Here is a 19,840-nt window from a genome sequence, read left to right on the forward strand (position 1 = left end):
CTCAGCAACTATTGTCAACTCTCTTGCATGTATTAAATAACAGACATATGATTGTTGCTCATGCTTGGCATGACATGCCTGTAAGGTTTGGTCTTTATCTGACAAACACTTTACAGTACATCCTTGGCTTGCATCCAGTAAACAAAGGACATATGATTGTTGCTCATGCTTGCCATGACATGCCTGTAAGGTTTGGTTAAGAATATTTGCAGATGTTTAAACATGACTCAACCAAAGCTTCCCATTTACCAGGTAATGTCTATCCTAATCCTAGTGTATGTCTACTTGGAAGACTAGGGGTCACAGTCTCAGCAACTATTGGAAACTCTCAAAAGTCTTGGTACAGAATGACTTCTACCTCTTAAGATACTTTGGCCTTTATCTGACAAGCACTTTACAGTACATCCTTGGCTTGCATCCAGTAAACAAAGGACATATGGTTGTGCTTTATGCTTGCCATAAAGAATATTTGCAGATGTTTAAACATGACTCAACCAAAGCTTCCCATTTACCAGTAGTCAGGTAATGTCTATCCTAATGCCTACTTGGTAGACTAGGAGTCACAGTCTCAGCAACTATTGGCAACTCTCAAAAGTCTTGGTACAGAATGACTTCTACCTCTTGAGATACTTTGGCCGTTTTCTGACAAACACTTTACAGTACATCCTTGCATGTATTAAATAACAGACATATGATTGTTGCTCATGCTTGCCATGACATGCCTGTAAGGTTTGGTTAAGAATATTTGCAGATGTTTAAACATGACTCAACCAAAGCTTCCCATTTACCAGGTAATGTCTATCCGAATCCTACTGTATGCCTACTTGGTAGACTAGGAGTCACAGTCTCAGCAACTATTGGCAACTCTCAAAAGTCTTGGTACAGAATGACTTCTACCTCTTGAGATACTTTGGCCTTTTTCTGACAAACACTTTACAGTTCATCCTTAGATTGCATGCATTGAATAACAGACATGTGATTGTTGTTCATGCCTGCCATGACTTGGACTTACTTAAGGTTTGGTTATACACAATCGCTAATGTTGAAACATCTGAATGTTAAACTTTCAGTTCAACTGAAACTGAAGCTGAAGCTGAAGCTTGCTTTTTACCAGGAGTGGGGTTTGAACCCACGAGGACTTTTGTCCATTGGATCTTGAATCCAACGCCTTAACCACTCGGCCATCCTGGTGTATGGCCACCCAGTTGTATAGCCACTGGGAAGACTATGGGTCACAGTCTCAGCAACTATTGTCAACTCTCTTGCATGTATTAAATAACAGACATATGATTGTTGCTCATGCTTGCCATGACATGCCTGTAAGGTTTGGTTAAGAATATTTGCAGATGTTTAAACATGACTCAACCAAAGCTTCCCATTTACCAGGTAATGTCTATCCTAATCCTAGTGTATGTCTACTTGGAAGACTAGGGGTCACAGTCTCAGCAACTATTGGAAACTCTCAAAAGTCTTGGTACAGAATGACTTCTACCTCTTAAGATACTTTGGCCTTTATCTGACAAGCACTTTACAGTACATCCTTGGCTTGCATGTAGTAAGTAATGGACATATGGATGTTCTTTATGCTTGCCATGACATGCCTTGCATGTATTAAATAACAGACATATGATTGTTGTTCATGCTTGCCATGACATGCCTTTAAGGTTTCGTCTTTATCTGACAAACACTTTACAGTACATCCTTGGCTTGCATCCAGTAAACAAAGGACATATGGTTGTGCTTTATGCTTGCCATGACATGCCTGTAAGGTTTGTTAAGAATATTTGCAGATGTTTAAACATGACTCAACCAAAGCTTCCCATTTACCAGGTAATGTCTATCCTAATCCTAGTGTATGTCTACTTGGTAGACTAGGGGTCACAGTCTCAGCAACTATCAGCAACTCTCAAACGTCTTGCTACAGAATGACTTCTACCTCTTGAGATACTTGACCTTTATCTGACAAACACTTTACAGTACATCCTTGGCTTGCATGTATTAAATAACAGACATATGATTGTTATGATTGTTGCTCATGCTTGCCATGACATGCCTGTAAGGTTTGGTTAAGAATATTTGCAGATGTTTAAACATGACTCAACCAAAGCTTCCCATTTACCAGGTAATGTCTATCCTAATCCTAGTGTATGTCTACTTGGAAGACTAGGGGTCACAGTCTCAGCAACTAGGTAACTTCTCAGGAACAGCATGAATCCCAGCTTTTGAGATTTATTGGCCTTTTTTTGTCAGAAACACTTCAAAGTACATCCTTGGCCTTTTTTTGTCAAGTGTCAACATCCTTACTAAATAACTAATCCTTACTAAATAACATCCTTGATTAAATCACACTTGCCCTGACATGCCTGTAAGTTATAACAGAACTCAGCTGAAGCTTTCTTTTTTACCAGGAGTGGGGTTTGAACCCACGAGGACTTTTGTCCATTGGAACTTAAGTCCAACGCCTTAACCACTCAGCCATCCTGGTGCACAACTACTTGGAAGACTAGGGTTAACAGTCTCAGCAACTATTGTCAACTCTCTTGCATGTATTAAATAACAGACATATGATTGTTGCTCATGCTTGCCATGACATGCCTGTAAGGTTTGGTTAGCAACTATTGGCAACTCTCAAAAGTCTTGGTACAGAATGACTTCTACCTCTTGAGATATTTGACCTTTATCTGACAAACACTTTACAGTACATCCTTGGCTTGCATGTATTAAATAACAGACATATGATTGTTGCTCATGCTTGCCATGACATGCCTGTAAGGTTTGGTTAAGAATATTTGCAGATGTTTAAACATGACTCAACCAAAGCTTCCCATTTACCAGGTAATGTCTATCCTAATCCTAGTGTATGTCTACTTGGTAGACTAGGAGTCACAGTCTCAGCAACTATTGGAAACTCTCAAAAGTCTTGGTACAGAATGACTTCTACCTCTTGAGATACTTTGGCCTTTATCTGACAAGCACTTTACAGTACATCCTTGGCTTGCATGTAGTAAGTAATGGACATATGGTTGTGCTTTATGCTTGCCATGACATGCCTGTAAGGTTTGGTTAAGAATATTTGCAGATGTTTAAACATGACTCAACCAAAGCTTCCCATTTACCAGGTGATGTCTATCCTAATCCTAGTGTATGTCTACTTGGTAGACTAGGAGTCACAGTCTCAGCAACTATTGGAAACTCTCAAATGTCTTGGTACAGAATGACTTCTACCTCTTAAGATACTTTGGCCTTTATCTGACAAGCACTTTACAGTACATCCTTGGCTTGCATGTAGTAAGTAATGGACATATGGATGTTCTTTATGCTTGCCATGACATGCCTGTAAGGTTTGGTTATAAGCAATCGCTAAAGTTGAAACACATCTCAGCTGAAGCTTTCTTTTTACCAGGAGTGGGGTTTGAACCCACGAGGACTTCTGTCCATTGGATTTTTGATCCTCGTCCATCCTGGTGTATGTCCACTTGGAAGACTGAGCGTTGCTACAGAATGAATCCTACTTCTTGAGATACGCTGGCCTTTTACATCAGGACATTGCATCCAAGCCAATTCAATAAACTTTCAAAGTTAGTAGTATGTATGGTTTTTATATTATCGTGAAACATCGCAATGAAATTGTTAAACACTAAACAAAGCCCAGGAATCAGAGCAAAACTACTCTTATCTTAAATCAGAAGTTTACTATCCTAATATTACTAATGCTAATCTTTTTATAAGGTGGCATACAATGATTACTAATTGATTAGCAATTTATTCCTGAGACTATGACTTTGTATAATTGAACTATATTTTTCATTTCTCTGGTTTCTTTTCTTCTTTTTTTTTATTCTTGGCATCAATTGTGCTTCATCAAGCTGTGATCACACCACAGTCTTGTCATCTCAAATTACTGCAATCTCAAGCTTCCTTCTGTTCTAATAAGATGTAATTACCAGTCAGAAAATGGTGCCTATACTGAAACAGAACAGTGCTATTGGAATATTACAGAGAAAGTACAGAGAAGTGCTTTTAACGCTTCATCCACTTCCCCTGGACTGATGCTCATGTATAAGTAATTCCCAAAACAACTCCTGCTGCATATTTTAGGCTAGCACATGCATATTGTTTGGCTAATTGCCCGTAGGTCTGAACAAGTGTGTGAGTGGCTGTGTGAATGGTGGTCTGAGATTGACAGATGGGGGACACCCTGTACAGGGTACCAACCCATCGCAGGGCACAATCACACACTACAGACAATCTGGAAATGACAATTAGCTTACAGCACATGTCTTTGGATTGGGTGAAAAAAGCCCCAAAGCATGGGGAAAACATACAAGCTCCACACACACAGAGCAGAGGTGGGATTTGAACCCCAACAGCAGATCTGCAAGGTAAACATGCACTGTGCCTCACCAAATTATGTATTAAGATGTATAAATGTTAATAGTTAAAACAAAACAAAAAAAAACAAAAAAACAAGCAAAACGGTTACATGATTTGTTATGGTGACTTTTTTCTTCATTTGCTAATTTTCTTCTTCCTTTTCTTCTCTTCCTCTTCTTCTCCTCCTCCATTTCACAGGTCACAGTTTTTCATGTATAGCCACCAAATTTGAAAGAATAATAGATCCTATATGAAAATAGTTTGCTTGTGCTTTTGGGAAAGCTCAAAATTACAGTTGGCACTTTGTCCTTTAAACATGTTTTGTTTTTGACCCTTAAAATTTTTTTTAAAAGAAATGATTTTCACCTTTAACCATTATAATCTTTAATCATTTTAACCTTTACACACTTAACTTGCAAGCATTGTCATATCATTTAACTCTTTTAGTGTGTTTAGTAGGCTGTCAATTCAACATCAAAGTTCATCCAGGAACTTTAACGTGCCAGTTTTTACTTATTATAAAAAATATATATATTTCACCCAAAAAGTCCCAAAAATGGATAAATGAGCTAGTTGAAATTATCGGACGCTCAATTACATCCGTACAGAAAATATCACACATGAATCGTTACATGATTCGCATGTGAAGTTACACACGCAATGTTTAGACACAATTAAATTCAGTTCAGTTTTATTTAGATGGCGCTTTTTACAATTGACATTGTCACAAAGCATCTTTACAGAAATATATAAATTTCCAATCTAAATTTTAAATTGATGAACTTGTCCCTAATGAACAAGCTCGAGGTGACAGTGGCAAGGAAAAACTCCCTGAGATGCTATGAGGAAGAAATCTTGAGAGGAACCAGACTCAAAAGGGAACCCATCGTCATCTGAGTAACAACGGACAGTGTAATTATAAATAAATCTCTTCTATAACTTTGTACTACATTATAAAACAAAATGTATAATCAGGAGATTTATCACAGTCTCAGCATAAGGTCTATTCTGCTGAACTCATGCACTGTCCGCTGATGGAGATCCGGGTACTGGAATCGTCGTAGAGGTTGGTTCTGAGCTGGAGCTGGCACATTCACTGATTACCTCAGGATGGGGATCCTGAGGTAGGAACAGGAAACAAATGGATTAGCACGGCTGCTGTTCATTGAATTTCAGTCAGAGATAACCATGTGCATTTGGTATCGTTTTATCAGACGTGACTGCATAACAAGGTTATGAGCTGCGTTACGTGAATGCTAGGTTAAATAAATGTGTTTTTAATCTAGATTTAAACTGACAGAGTGTGTCTGAATCCTGAACATTTTCAGTAAGGCTATTCCAGAGTTTAGGAGCTAAATGTGAAATCTCCTTTGGTAGATTTTGATATCCTCACTATTATCAAAAGTCCAGAGTGTTGCAACCTTAAAGAGCGTGAAGATACAGAACTTAACAGGTGTAACAAGTGTAGAGATGATAAATTGGGGTAATGTGTTCATATTTACGTCCTATAAAATAACACTAAAACATAACACTTATGTTATGTTTCATACATTTTGTGATTTTTTCCCCCACATGATTCACTTATAAACATTTCCTATGTAGGTGGTTTTAGTTATTTAGTGTGTTGAGGAAGTTACGTATTATTCACCTGGTGTCACGTGTGTAATTGAATTCTCAGATGCAATTTCTTCTGTTCAAGTACTACTCACATACTCACACGTGAAATATATATTTATTGCTATAGTACACTCCTTTTCCAGCAATGGGATGTACTATAGCAGCAAAGTGTGCATCAAACTGTCCTCGAATGTAGTGTATTATTCTGAAGCCCACTTTATTAGGGCAGTGTGATTTGATACAGGGCCAGTGAATGTGAGTGTGTGTGTGTGTGTGTGTGTGAGAGAGAGAGAGAGAGAGAGAGAGAGAGAGAGAGAGAGAGAGAGAGAACGCCGTTGTGTGTGTGTGTATGAATCGATGTGTGTGTGAGAGCCGGTGTGTGTCTCTCTCCTATCCTCAGCTGCAGTCTCTCTTGCAGGATGCGCTCTCCTGCGTGAGCAAATCTGTCTGATCTCCTACATTTTATTGCTTGACATCAGACTCTGGTGGATTATTTTGGGTAATTACATTAAAATCACTCGGATATCAGGGGAATATGGCCAGTTCACACATGGACGCGTTATATCTGTGGATACTCAGCTCTTTTTGGAAAACTGTGAGTTTCTGCCTGTTTTATAAGTTTTTATTGTTTACTGATTTATAAGTTTTGTGAGTTTTTGTTTACAGATTAAATTAGACTGCTTTATAAAAGACAGAAAAAACGCAAAAAAAATTGTAAAATTGACAGTAAGCTTCACTAACAACTAAAACTATACTAAAAAAAGCTTATTATAACTGCAACAATGTATTACATCATATTAAATTAATAACAATAAAATAACAACAACAATAATAATAATAATAATAATAATAATAAAATATACAAATATCTGTATTAAGAATTTTTTGTTAATATATTTAATTATTTTATTATTATTTAATAATTAGACCTCAAATAACACTGACATAAGGAACATATAAGGATAATATTAAGTAAGTAATATAAATAAATAAAGATAACATATTAATAGTTAAATAAAAAAGCCTTGTTTTCATCTATCAAACCCAGATACTTTTTACATTTTCTTCTGATGGTCAAACATGCACTCAAACCTTTCCTCTGTTTTAATTATTATTTTTAATTTTTTAATAAATGACCTCAGTTCTGACAGGCATATTTCCTCATTTAAGTCGTTAAAAAATTGTGCTCATTCAAAAATGTGAAAACTGTGCTCATCAGGCTAATGTTAATCCCCAATTTGTGGCCCTGTATCTTTCTAATAAGACATTTTCTTCAAGTGTGCTTGAGAAACATGTATCAGATGTAGCCACTTGTCTCGCTTCATCTAAAATCTTAAAATTCAGATATTATGCTGTTATGCAAACATGGCTCAGGTCCTCAATGAATCCTTAACGAAATATAGCAAAATATACATACTGATAGGAATAAAGACACTGCAAACTTCATGTCTATAGTCGTTTATTTTAATCCGTGCTCCTAGACAGGAAAGAAATTGTATTGTAATATTATGGCATGATGGTGGAGTATATGTTTGCGTGATGTTGCTCAGGGTTCAGTTATTTTTAAGGCATAAACTTACAGAAATAAATCACTGCATTAAAAAAAAAAAACATCTTGCTTTAATCGTTATGGCTTGATTTGTTCTTTCCAAATGCATTGGATATGCAGGTGGAGGCCATCCACCCAGTTTGCGCCATCATCTCACAGCACATGAAGGCTCAGGAGCTCTGCAGTCAGACCAAGAAGGAAGAGAGCAAGAACCAAACGGAACAACAGGGTATCCATATCACCATCTTATTCTACCCTCGCTTCAGCCTTTTCTATCTATACATAATGCTGCTGGTTCATATAGGGCTGGGAAAAATGACTGTAGAATCTCAACAGCAGTACATCAGTAGCAATATTCTGGGTATTGTGGTGTCTGTGTGTCTAAAAATGTGTAACTACAAATATGATCAAACTCACACTTTTGCACAGCTTTTCTAAACACAATGCTGCTCATTTCCTGGATGTTAGTTAGCAAACCTTGAAATGAAACATCATCCAATCAGACCTTACCCTCAGTGCACTTTATCGGAAATAGACATATTTAGCCATGATGAGCCTCTCTTAATGTTGTTACCCTAATTAAACATGGCAGGATACTGCTGCTCAGGATACACTGGGAGATAAATGGTAACTACTGTAGGTTCTGGTCATTTCTGATCCTGAGTCAGATTTACATATTGACATGAAAAACTTTCAAATGGAGCTCTGGATGCGGTAGATTTAATTTCCACAGCCTTGTATTTGAATTCCCATCTGTAGACAGGAGTGGGATTGGATTTTGAGATGGGTTTGATTTGCGTTACGTGATGAAATAAGTGCCCACCAAGCTGCTTCTGTTTGATCCTCGTCTTCCTCAAAAGTAAAGTGGAAAGTAAAATGACGGTCAGCGTGAGAGAAGACTGCGGGAAGTTCTCCCACAGAAACGCTTTCGACGCTTTTAGCTGTCAATTATAATCTCCACAGTGATTTCCAGAGGCATTGTACAAGTGAAACGAGTTGTGACTCCTGTTGATTTCATCTCTCCCAGTAGACCTGCTCTGCGAATTAAGGTCCTATAAATAGCAGTGAGTTAGTGGAAGCACACTGGGTAAGAGACAAGACAGGCGTTCACGACTGTGCTAAGTGACCCAAAGGGTAATTGTGCTAAGCAGGTAAACAGCAACTCTGGGGTCTTTTCATAGAACCCGAGAAGAAGATGCATTACCTGAAGCCATTTTCTCTTTTATAATTATCCAATTTCTGGTTTTATATTTATTTTAGCACAAGGTGCAAAGATGACATTATACTAAAGTGTGTCATTCATATATGTAGCAAACACAGTAAAGACTCGCAATTTCCTCCCCAAAATACAGTCGTTTGTCCTAGAAAATATCATGTAGTAACTTTATAATCCCATTATTTCATTTAAACAGAGTGGAAGAAATTAAGTAAAACAACAACAACAACAGCAAACATCTTACAGTCCAAAGAACAAATATGGGATCTGGTATGCAAGTGGGGTTTGGGGACCCCAGGGTTATTTTTGTTTGTGTGTGTGTGTGTGTGTGTGTGTGTGTGTGTGTGTGTGTGTGTGTGTGTGTGTGCATTTTTAACAACCCATCATTATCGAGTTCTTATAGTTATTATGCATTGGACTGGTCACTTGAACTGAATAGTTTTCATCTAAATCTCAATGAATCAAAAAAGTATTGTAAATAATATCTACTTACATCTAATTACAGTTTTGTTTTGTTTTTTTCAATGTTGTGAGTAGAAATTGAAGGAATTAAAGCTCAATGGTTTCAAGAAATAGCCATAATGAGGCTGATATTTTGTAGTTATATATTGTCATTCTCAAGGACATTTCTTTGGGAACCATTTTTGTAGCCTGAATTTATTGCTCTCTAAAACTCAGTTCTCTAAAACTCTACCACTTTGCATCCGAAAACCATCTTCCATGTGCGGTAATGGAACAATGAATAATTCCCTTTTTTTTTTCTTTTTTTTTTTTTGCAGTAGTCTCAAGAGACTATATTTAATTACAGTCTTTGGAAATTTAGAAATGACTTAAGCTCTTTGCATTGCAAAATGTCCCCAGTCACTTAAAGTAAGTACAGGCTTATGTTATGGGTTGCCAGATTGTCAAATTTCTCTTTATTCTTTATCAGGTTAGACATATACGTCAATTTAATATAATTAAGGCGTCATTGAATTAAAAACAGTTTCCACTGGTCAGCTTGACAATGTCCTGTACTGACCACAAACCTAATAATTGATTGCTAACTATGTATGTGTTCTCATGCGTGCATGAATCCACTGGAGGTTCAGTCCAATATCATTGTCCAGAGCTTTTGCCTCTTGGTCAGTCAGCAGAACTTCTAAGTAGCATGTCTTTCTCTCAGCTCGTCTGCCTGGGGATCAGCAAGTAGTTAAAGGCATAAGTTCCAATGGACAAATGTCTTTGTGGATTCAAACCCTACTCCTGGTAAATGCCACTGCAGCTTTAGTTTCGGGTTTTTGGTACTTTTGTGTATTTTTTGGTACTTTTGTGAGTTTGAACCCTTTCACAAGAAAATAATGTACTTCAGTTTACAGAATAAATGGGAGTACCATAACTTGAAACTTCGTGGGAATTCATTTGTTCTCTGTAATTGCTTTATTGGGGTCAGGATCATAGTGAATCTGCAGGCACTCCAGGAAACAATGGCTGTTAGCATGGAAATGAAAGACTGTAATTCAATAAATGACAGAAGATTTTTTTCGACAGTTTCTGCAGAAATAGACATCTTTCTGGAGAACTAATGGAATATATTACATAGAACATAGGTTGGTTGGTCTGTCTGTCTGTCAGACCAGCCAGTCATTTGAGAACCAGGGTGGCCGAGTGGTTAAGCTGTTTAACCTAAGCTCCAATGGACAAATGTCCTCGTGGGTTCCAACCCCACTCCTGCTTGTGGCCAGCATTTAATCAGGATTAAAAGGCATTTGAACCATTTTCCTGTAAAATATTGTGCTTCAGCTTGACAGAATACTGTAAAGGGTAGTACATTAACTTGAAAGTAAGTGGAAGACTAGTATAAGGAAGTCATGCATCAAGACTCTTCTCTGTTCTGGCACCTACTGAAGGTGGTGCAATGAACTTCCTGTAGATGTCCAAACAGCTGAGTTATTGGCAGTCTTCAAACAACATCTATGACCTACCTCTGTGTTGTCTGTGTGCTTTTCTTACTATATTACCTCCCCAACAGAGTTTTTCAACTGATGGTATTCTTACTCCATGACCTGCTGAACCAGTATCGGTATATATTTATTGATAGAGACTTCAAAGCACATCTTTAAGTTGCTCTGGATAAGGACATCTACCAAATGCCACATAAATGTAATGTAAGATAGCTTAGTAGTTAAGGTATTTGACTTATTAAAGAGCTGCTCCAGTGGCCTTTTCCCAGTTAAATTGTTGGGTTTTAACCCCAATCCTGGTAAACATTGAGCCTTAGGTGAAAGCCTTAAGTATGTTTGTGTAGTTAAAGATTGCTTTGAATTTGATCCTCACGCCTGCTAAATGCTGCACTTCAATTCAGTAAAATTAGCCTGACTAAACATGGAGGCTATTATGCAGGTCATAAATGTGAAAAATGTTCAGTTCCATCACCTACTGACAAGTAGTGAAGTTATGATCATTTATTTTAGCTTCTATGCCAAATTCTACACAATCTGCAAATGAGTTGATTGAAATGTTTGCAGCACCAGGAAAGAATAAATAATGTCTTCACTTGAAATTCAAGACATAGTGACTGTTATCAGTCTCTTCTTGGATGGCAGTTTCACTTAAATGTTTTGCCATTGACTGAATGCATTGTCTTGGGATTATCACATGAATGGACTCTGAGATGAGATGTATGAATAAGTTGGAAGGATGGATGATGAATAAAAAATAGAAGATGCTTTTTGCATGCATGATTTAGCAGGCGAGATTCATTGTGCTCCACCTTTTGCTGACTGCTGCCATTTACTTCTTTGTGTTTTAGGCTGCAAGACAGAATGGGATGAGATTCGGTGCTGGCTCAGAGCTGACGTTGGCCAGGTGGTTAACGTGTCCTGTTCGGAAGTTTTCCAGCACTTATCCAGCAAGCAAGGTCAGCAAACAAAGAGTTGCATCGAGTTGTTCTGCTTCAAGGTGATGCAATCAATTTTAGCAGGAGAAATGTGGTTATTTTGAGCATTTTTTCCTGTAATGACACTAAAACCTACTTTACTTTGGCGTGTCTTCAGTATGGCCCCTTGGCACCTTGGAGGAGTGATAAAGTGGGTCACAGATGCTTTTATTCCTTCCTAAACACACACCATCCTTGTCTTTGAAATCTGAAGACTTGTATTTGCATATTTCCTTGAGCATCATTGGTTCCCCTAACTGACTAACATGCAAAAAGCTAACAGTGTTTAGACAGTAGGTTAAACAGACTTCCTGTAACCTAAATCTGAAAGCTTGGGGCTACAAGGTCTCAAATCTGCGGCTCTAAGGGTCTTTGGGTCTTGAGTGGCTTGGGGTCTCGTATTGAGGTCATGGAAATTTACAAGTCGGTGGTCTACAGAGTGCTATAAATTGGGCTGAAGTGTTTGTTGCATAGAGGCCCAGAGGAACCAACTGTTTTTGAGCCTTATCCTGTCCTCATTTTAACTGGCAGAGGTTGAAGAGCTTAAAAATTCCCCTTAATACTTAACGTAGTTAACTTAACATCTTAATAGAGTTAAACACTACACGAGGAAAGAGTTCAGATGTTTTTTTGAACACTTTTGCTGGCTGCCTGCATGGCTACTTTGATAAATTTTTTTGCTGGAGTTTCTGGAATCAGGAGCAGATATCTGACTTCTCAGAAAGAGCAAAATGAACTGATCTCAAACTATCGAGAGTTAATTGCTATGAGTAGTCTGAAGTATTTTAAGAAGTGACAGTAAAGGCATTGGAGAAGACAAGGACGATATTTTTAAAGTCCCCGTGAAGTGCCTTAAAACGACCAGTGTTATTTGTTGACAATGGATGTTTCTCAATATGCATTCTTATGTGATCTTTCGTCCTTGAGAACTCGTTCTATGTCATTATCCACTGCTGAAGACGTATGAAATTACTCGAATTTGTCTTGATATCGAGGATGTATCGGATACAGACCTGAGTGCAACAGACCCACTTGAATTCCCAGAGGTCACTGCGGCAAAACAATAGCAGGTGACAGAAGCGTGACCCATACCTGTAGTTTTAACATCTTTTTAACAACAATAATCTAAATAAATCAAAAGTCCAATTCATCCCACAGAGGTATTTTAATTAAATTACACTAGCTTCCATCCTGAATTAATGGTAACCTCGTTAGTTTAGTTTTTAATAAACGTGAGATCACAGGTGCAAACACTGAGCTTACTACATTAAAACATGTTTAATTAATTTGGATTAATTAGCCATTTAAAAGTAAATCTATTAACCAGATGAAACATATTACTTAGGGAGCACTGAAGAGACGAGGACACTGTCCCATGACTAGAAATGTGCTGGGAGCTTTAACATTTTTACCATTTTCATAAGTTTCTTGTTTTGTATTCTCATGTTTGAAAGGGTTTCAAAGTTTACCTTAAGATCGGTGTTACAGAAGGTAATAAATGAGGGTTTTTTATTTTTTTAGTTCCTCTTATCTTGTGAATGTGAAACTAAAATAATTAAAAGATTAATGATATAATTTTGTGTTTGAGAAAAAATTGGGTTTTGGTAAAAAAATGCATATGGTTTAAAATGTACGGTTTTGTTAAATGTTCTTGTCGTGTCCATTTGAACGTCAACCCTAAATGAGGTAGGGATAACAGATTTGTATTTAAAAGGTAGTGTCCAGATTATAAATGGTGAGGTTTAAGCCATCTTGATTTGCATGGAAGATTGGATCCAACAATAATGAAGTTTCTTATAAAAAATTATTAGCCGTCCTTGACAGTTACCATGGATTTTTATAATGACACTTCATATATTAAAGTCTTCTGGTCTCTTGCCAAAAGATACTGTCATTTTTATATGGTACTTAAATAACAGATTAATATTGCTAAAATGAGAAGAAATGTGGTCGTGTGCTTTTATCTCAAGGCTTTTAGTATGTAAATGTAGACAGGTGGCCAGAATGATAGATTGCTAAGCTCTTATATGAAGTAAAATGAACGTACAGCACATTTTATATTATTTGAATGTTAGCAGCAAGATTTTTCAAAGTACAGAGAACAGCACTGGCTTACATCCACAGATTTTTTTTGGAGCAGCACAAAAAAGGACTTTATTTTTTTTAAAGTCCCAAAAATGTCCCAAAAAAATATCCTCAAACAAGCAATGAGAACCAGAGAAGCTTCAACAAGGAAAGCTACTTGACTTATGATAGTGAGAACAGAATGTTGAAAATAAACGCTATACAGTGATTTAGCATACAGTCTAGCAGCTCATTTGGAGTGGTTTTACTCATACATTGTTCAAATGTGTTTTATACATTAGGTATGTTTCCCGTCATACACAGAAGCACTAATATCATTAACCAGGGTTGGCAAGTCTGGCAAGTTGGAAAGGCTGAGCAGCATGAATATTAGCTAACTTGTTGAACTTTCCAGGTTACATCTACAGGATCTGCACAGCAGAAGGCTGGAGTCACCTGTACCCACCTTATGAGAAAGCCTGTGAGTTTAAAAATGGCACAGAGCCTGAATTGAAGGTACATGGACCTCGTTCTTTATAAGAATAGCACTGAGTCCTTACCTTATGTCAGTGCAACTGAAAAGTAGAGGATACATCAGTGTGGCCTAAATCTCTGACTTTAATTTGTCTCTTTTCTTCAGACAACCTACTTCTCAACGTTTAAGCAGGTGTACACAGCAGGATATGCCACGTCTCTGATATCTCTCATAACTGCTATCTTAGTCTTCACTTTCTTCAGGTACAGTTGTCTTTGTGATCTAATACCGTACTGTATATTCAGTGCAAACTGTTCCTGTTTATAAGGTTTGCATCAGTTGTTAAAAGTACACTATAAATTACTGTGCTATTTCCTCACAGGAAGTTCCACTGTACCAGGAACTACATACACATCAATCTCTTTTCCTCCTTCATTCTCCGGGCCAGTGCCGTTTTCATCAAAGATGCAGTTCTTTTCTCAGACGAGTCTCTTGACCACTGCCTAATGTCCACAGTAAGGAAAAAAGAGTGAGATATAGAAACATACAGTGCCCTCCACTAATATTGGCACCCTTGGTAAATATGAACAAAGAAGTCTGAAAAATTGTCTTTATTGTTGAACCTTTTGATCTTTTGTTAAATAAAATCACAAAAATACTCTGCTCTCAAGGATATCAAACAACTGCAAACAAAACACAGGTTTATACAAAAAATATTTTCGTTAAATAAAGTTGTGCAACAATTATTGGCACCCTTTTAGTCAATATTTTGTGCTACCTCCCTTTGCCAAGATATCAGCTCTGAGTCTTCTCCTATAATACCTGATTAGGTTGGAAAATACATGGCAAGGGATCTGAGATAATTCCTCCATACAGAATCTCTCCAAATCCTTCAAATTTCGAGGTCCATGCTGGTGGACTCTCCTCTTCAGTTCACCCCACAGGATTTCCATGGGTTTCAAGTCAATGGACTTGGATGGACATGGCAGGTAACCAGTTCATCCCAAAGGTGTTCACTGAGGTTGAGGTCAGGTCTCTGAGTTTTTCCACTCCAACGTTGGCAAACCATGGCTTTGTGAATAGGGGCATTGCCATGCTGGAACATGTTTGGGCCTTTTAGTTTCAGTGAAGGGAAATTGTAATGCTACAGCATACAAACACATTCTATATAATTGTGTGTTTTCAACTTTATCACAACGGCTTGGGGGAAGGAGCACATATAAGTCTGATGGTCAAGTGTCCACATACTTTTGGCCATATACTGCATTATTGCTTTCAGTTGCATTTAAATACTTTAAGATTTACTATTTGAATGCATTCAAAAATGAACGAACCTCTGCACCAGACAGAGAATTGCAGTAGTTCTTCAGCGCATTTGTATCACATAAACCTTAGAATGTGAAAATTCTTAAACAAAGACAGTCATAAGGTGACAGAATTCACGATATGCACTCACTACATAGGGTATTGCGTAATAGTGTTTGTAGAAAATACTTATACAACACCATTTGAGCTTCACTCCAATAAGTGCCTTATATGTTATATCACGAATATCAAGAAATCATACCTATTTAAGGTTTCATATACTGTAGATGTACAATGTACAAAAAGTAGGGCATTAAAAGTAGGGCATACATTTATATTATAAAGCAAGACACCTACTTTCAAACACTGTATAAGAGACCTTGTGCATTATGTGACATTAGAGACAAATTCCACTACTCTATAAAAGGTTCCGATCTTAAATTAAATACTAGATGCATTTATTCCTATTTTCTGCATCAAGTGCTGAAATGCATTTGGCAAACTTTTCGAAATGCTTAGAAAAGTGATACACGTTCAATAAATCGTAAAGCATAGGAGAGCATTCAAATGTGAAGGTACTGTATTATGAAAATCTTCATAGGATTTGAACCGTACATTTTTTGACGGCTCTAATGCATCAAAAAATGACCTTTACATTTTACAGCAGAGTCATTGTTCAGCATCAAGACATTTGCACAAAGGGTTCACCCCTGTCTAATACTTCTAAATCAAATACTGTGAATGAGTCATTTCTCAAAAGTGATGTATGAAAGAAAACCAAAACTATCCATATATAACTTATGAACAGTTAGATTATCCATTCAGAATTTGGTTTGGCTTCATCTGTGTGGAACCAATGCAGTATGTCATTGAAATAAATGTATATACAATATACTATATATATATATATAGTCAAGTTTAAATCTCCTCACTATTCCATTCAAGTGAAGTCCAAAGTAAACTGTCATGACCGAATCAAGTCCTGAAAGGGGAAACATACAATCATACAAATATTTCCATAAAAACATCCAAGTCAAAAGTGAGTCTCGAGGCATAGATAAGCAAATCCAAGTGACAAGACAAGTCCAGGTTCAGGATTTATACTAGATGACTTTAGACATCATTAAAAAAACAACAACAAAAACAACAACTCCAAAATAACAGATATCACAATCTTCATCAGTTGATTTCTGATATTCTTAAAAGTACTCTTTTTTTGTATGCAAATGATAGCAATTAGATATGCAAAAAAAAAACCCTATATAGTCTTCAGAAGAGTTAGCATTAAAATGTTTATTTCATTGTAAAGAAATCTCTTTCCAAGAGAAAGATTTTTCAATGTTAAATCTAGCACAAATCCAATGATAATCAACATTTTGGGAAATTCATTTTAAAATAAAATTTCATGCATGCAGGTCAACTAGGAACAGAGTTTTGTTCGGAATTTATTTAATTATTATTATTATTATTATTATTTTTTTTTTTTTAAAAAGCACTGAATACATTTTGAGAAAAACAATTTTCAAAAGTCATTTAAGGCGTTTCCAGTTCAGTTAGTGGGAATTACCAGGTTTATAAAGCCAGCTGAATGTAATGACACATAACCGAAACAAGAAATTTAGCTTTTCAGGGATATATGCTCTCATGGGAATGTCTCAAGTGGGTGGAGCTTAAAATTTCTTCAAAATTGCTAAGTATTTAGATAAAATAGTGGGCATGAGTGGAAAGAAAGAGTGAAATAAACTTGTGTTAATAAAATAAAATGGATTTTTTAAAAAAAATCTAAAATAATTTCTGCTGGTAGAGTCTTGTCTTCAATGTTAATGCATTTTGATAGCTTTGTTCTTTTTCTCCATGCACTTTTCTTTAGGTGGCGTGTAAATCTGCTGTAGCTTTCTTCCAGTTCAGCATCCTGGCTAATTACTTCTGGTTGCTGGTGGAAGGCATGTACCTGCAGACGCTGCTCGCTCTCACCTTCGTCTCGCAGAAGAAGTACTTCTGGTGGTACTTTCTGACCGGATGGGGTTAGCACATAAATAAAAAAAAAGTTCTGAGTTCAGAGGAACGTCAGCATATGATTTAAATGTTATTACTAGAGTTAGAGTTGCACTCTCTTTGTATTCGTAGGTGTACCGTCAGTTGTCCTTATTGTTTGGGTGTTGGCACGAAATTTCTACAACAACAGTGGGTACGTCAACCTCAATCATACATTCAACACATATGCATACGTGTACTTGCTTTAATCGTTCTGGCTTTTCGTTCTCATTTACAGATGCTGGGATGACATGGATAACACTGGCATCTGGTGGATAATCAAAGGTCCAATAACAGCATCCTTGTTTGTGAGTTAAGACATTACGTACTTTATATCAGTAAAGTATTTTCCGTATCTGACACAGCTTATATGCAATGCACTGAAATTCAAATTCACTTGGTGCCTCTCAGGCCAACATTATCATCTTCCTAAACGTGATCCGGATCCTGGTCGAGAAGCTCAAGTCAACCAGTGTAGGAGGCAATGACACCGGCCATTTCATGTGAGTGTTATAATAGGGTCTGTTGTTAGATCGCAGACCACCGAAGGCATGTCAGCGCGTGGGAAGAAATTGTTGGCATCCATTTGCTCATGTATGGATTTTGTTAACCAGTTTGCTAACAAGTGAATCTCACGGGATTTCTGAAAGCATTTTTATGGCATATTCATAAGATGTTTATAATCTTTACTGCTAGCACTAGTCATCTAGCTAATAATCTGAGCTAACCTGACAGGACTATTGTTCAAATATGCTAGCTAGATGGGTAACCTATGCTAGCTTGACAGTGTATCTGAGAATCCTCTTTGAGTGCGTAAAACTAGTACTAACAGAAAGGTTTTGTTGGGCATGCCATACAGTGCATTGAAGTTAAATAAATCGGATGGATGTTTTGGCAGGAGGTTGGCTAAGTCCACATTGTTCTTGATCCCTCTGTTTGGGATGCACTACACCGTGTTTGCCTTCCTGCCGGAGAACACGGGAGAAATGGCGCGACTCTACATCGAGCTTGGCCTAGGCTCCTTCCAGGTGTGTGTGTGGGTGGGGAGGGTGGGGAGTATTGGAGGGGTTGATGTATTATTCAAAACCAATGTATGATCATATGACTTTTAAAAGATTTCAATTATGTAAAAATCCGATGTAAATGATTTAAAACGTATATTTTATGTATGCTTTAAAAATGTGAAACGTGTCGCTATTCTTAACCACACCGTTCATGTTTTATTTGCAGGGCTTTGTGGTTGCTCTTCTGTACTGCTTCCTCAATGGAGAGGTATGTATTTCTATGGTGGTATGTGTCCATATAATATACAACAATATACAGTGATTATATAGCAACATACAGTGATTGAAGGAAATCTTAAATAACTTATTTTAGCCCATAGCTATATTATAAATAACAGTGCCAGTGTATTTGTACATATTACTACAAAATTTTCACTTAAGCCTAGAATTTGGTGTTATGTCATTTAAGGTCATGGGCTCAGAAAATATGAAGTTGTAAGTAGATGTGCTAAAGATCAAGATATGGGGTTATATCATTTTTCATCTCATTCCGTCACAGCTGGTAGTATCTCATTACCCTTCCTCTTACGCTACCTTACCTTCAGATTAGCAATCAGGGGTGCTCCACTGATTTTAAGGTGCTGTGCAGATGCTTTCTCTACAGGCCTGTCACCTGGCGTCCCCGGATTATTCAGTTCTAGGATTCACCTCTGCTGTAATGCCTCTGCTAGCTCTGCACATTTCTCTTTCCTCCTCAGGTGCAAGCCGAGCTGAAGAGGATCTTGTGGAAGTGGAAGACCCAGAATCAACTCAGTCCTGGTAAAAAGCGCCGCGTAACAGTCACTCAGATTAGCGTACTGGAGAGGGGCGAACCGCAGGCACATTTCAGTTGCACTAAAGTCACGTCGGTGTGAATGTCCAACTTCAAGTCCGAGTCGCATCAATGGGAATGCAAGCAAACGGCAATACCCTTGCATCTTCTGCGGATGCAAAGGGATGTGAGATACAGAGCGGAATCTCAGGAAGTGTTCAAATGCATTTAAAGGTATTCGAACGTGGACTGGCTTGAACAACCAGAAGATAACAGAAAGCCTACGGGTTAGTGAAGAAGTGACCTGCTTCAGATAGGTTGTTCCAGAAGATCTTGCACTGTCTATAAAGCTCCTTTAGACATAATAGCTATATGCATAATAGCTGTGATGAACATTTTGAGCACAATTGCTGAGGATTCATAAGATCAGATTTAACTCCATGCTACAGCGCCATTATTCGGGTCGGCATCAGA

The 19,840-nt window shown here is 37.4% G+C and overlaps 1 protein-coding gene and 2 non-coding genes across 3 annotated transcripts; 1 reads left to right on the forward strand and 2 right to left on the reverse strand.

The window, feature by feature from the left end:
* Positions 1-1,108: 1,108 nt before the first annotated feature.
* trnal-caa (transfer RNA leucine (anticodon CAA)) lies at positions 1,109-1,191 on the reverse strand. The gene has a single exon. It is a non-coding gene; the product is annotated as a tRNA-Leu (tRNA).
* A 1,211-nt stretch (positions 1,192-2,402) lies between these two features.
* Positions 2,403-2,485, reverse strand: trnal-uaa (transfer RNA leucine (anticodon UAA)). The gene has a single exon. It is a non-coding gene; the product is annotated as a tRNA-Leu (tRNA).
* Positions 2,486-7,654: 5,169 nt separating this feature from the next.
* On the forward strand, positions 7,655-19,836 carry ghrhra (growth hormone releasing hormone receptor a). The gene is made up of 12 exons (XM_017495205.3): positions 7,655-7,769; positions 11,548-11,655; positions 14,153-14,253; positions 14,378-14,475; positions 14,595-14,727; positions 17,388-17,541; positions 17,645-17,705; positions 17,790-17,859; positions 17,963-18,054; positions 18,450-18,579; positions 18,782-18,823; positions 19,314-19,836. Exons 1-12 carry the CDS (start codon positions 7,655-7,657, stop codon positions 19,467-19,469), a joined length of 1,260 nt encoding a protein of 419 aa, XP_017350694.2. The 3' UTR covers positions 19,470-19,836.
* The last annotated feature ends 4 nt before the right edge of the window (positions 19,837-19,840 follow it).

The sequence above is a fragment of the Ictalurus punctatus genome, chromosome 20 (genome assembly GCF_001660625.3).
Source record: "Ictalurus punctatus breed USDA103 chromosome 20, Coco_2.0, whole genome shotgun sequence".
Taxonomy (NCBI): Eukaryota; Metazoa; Chordata; class Actinopteri; order Siluriformes; family Ictaluridae; genus Ictalurus; species Ictalurus punctatus.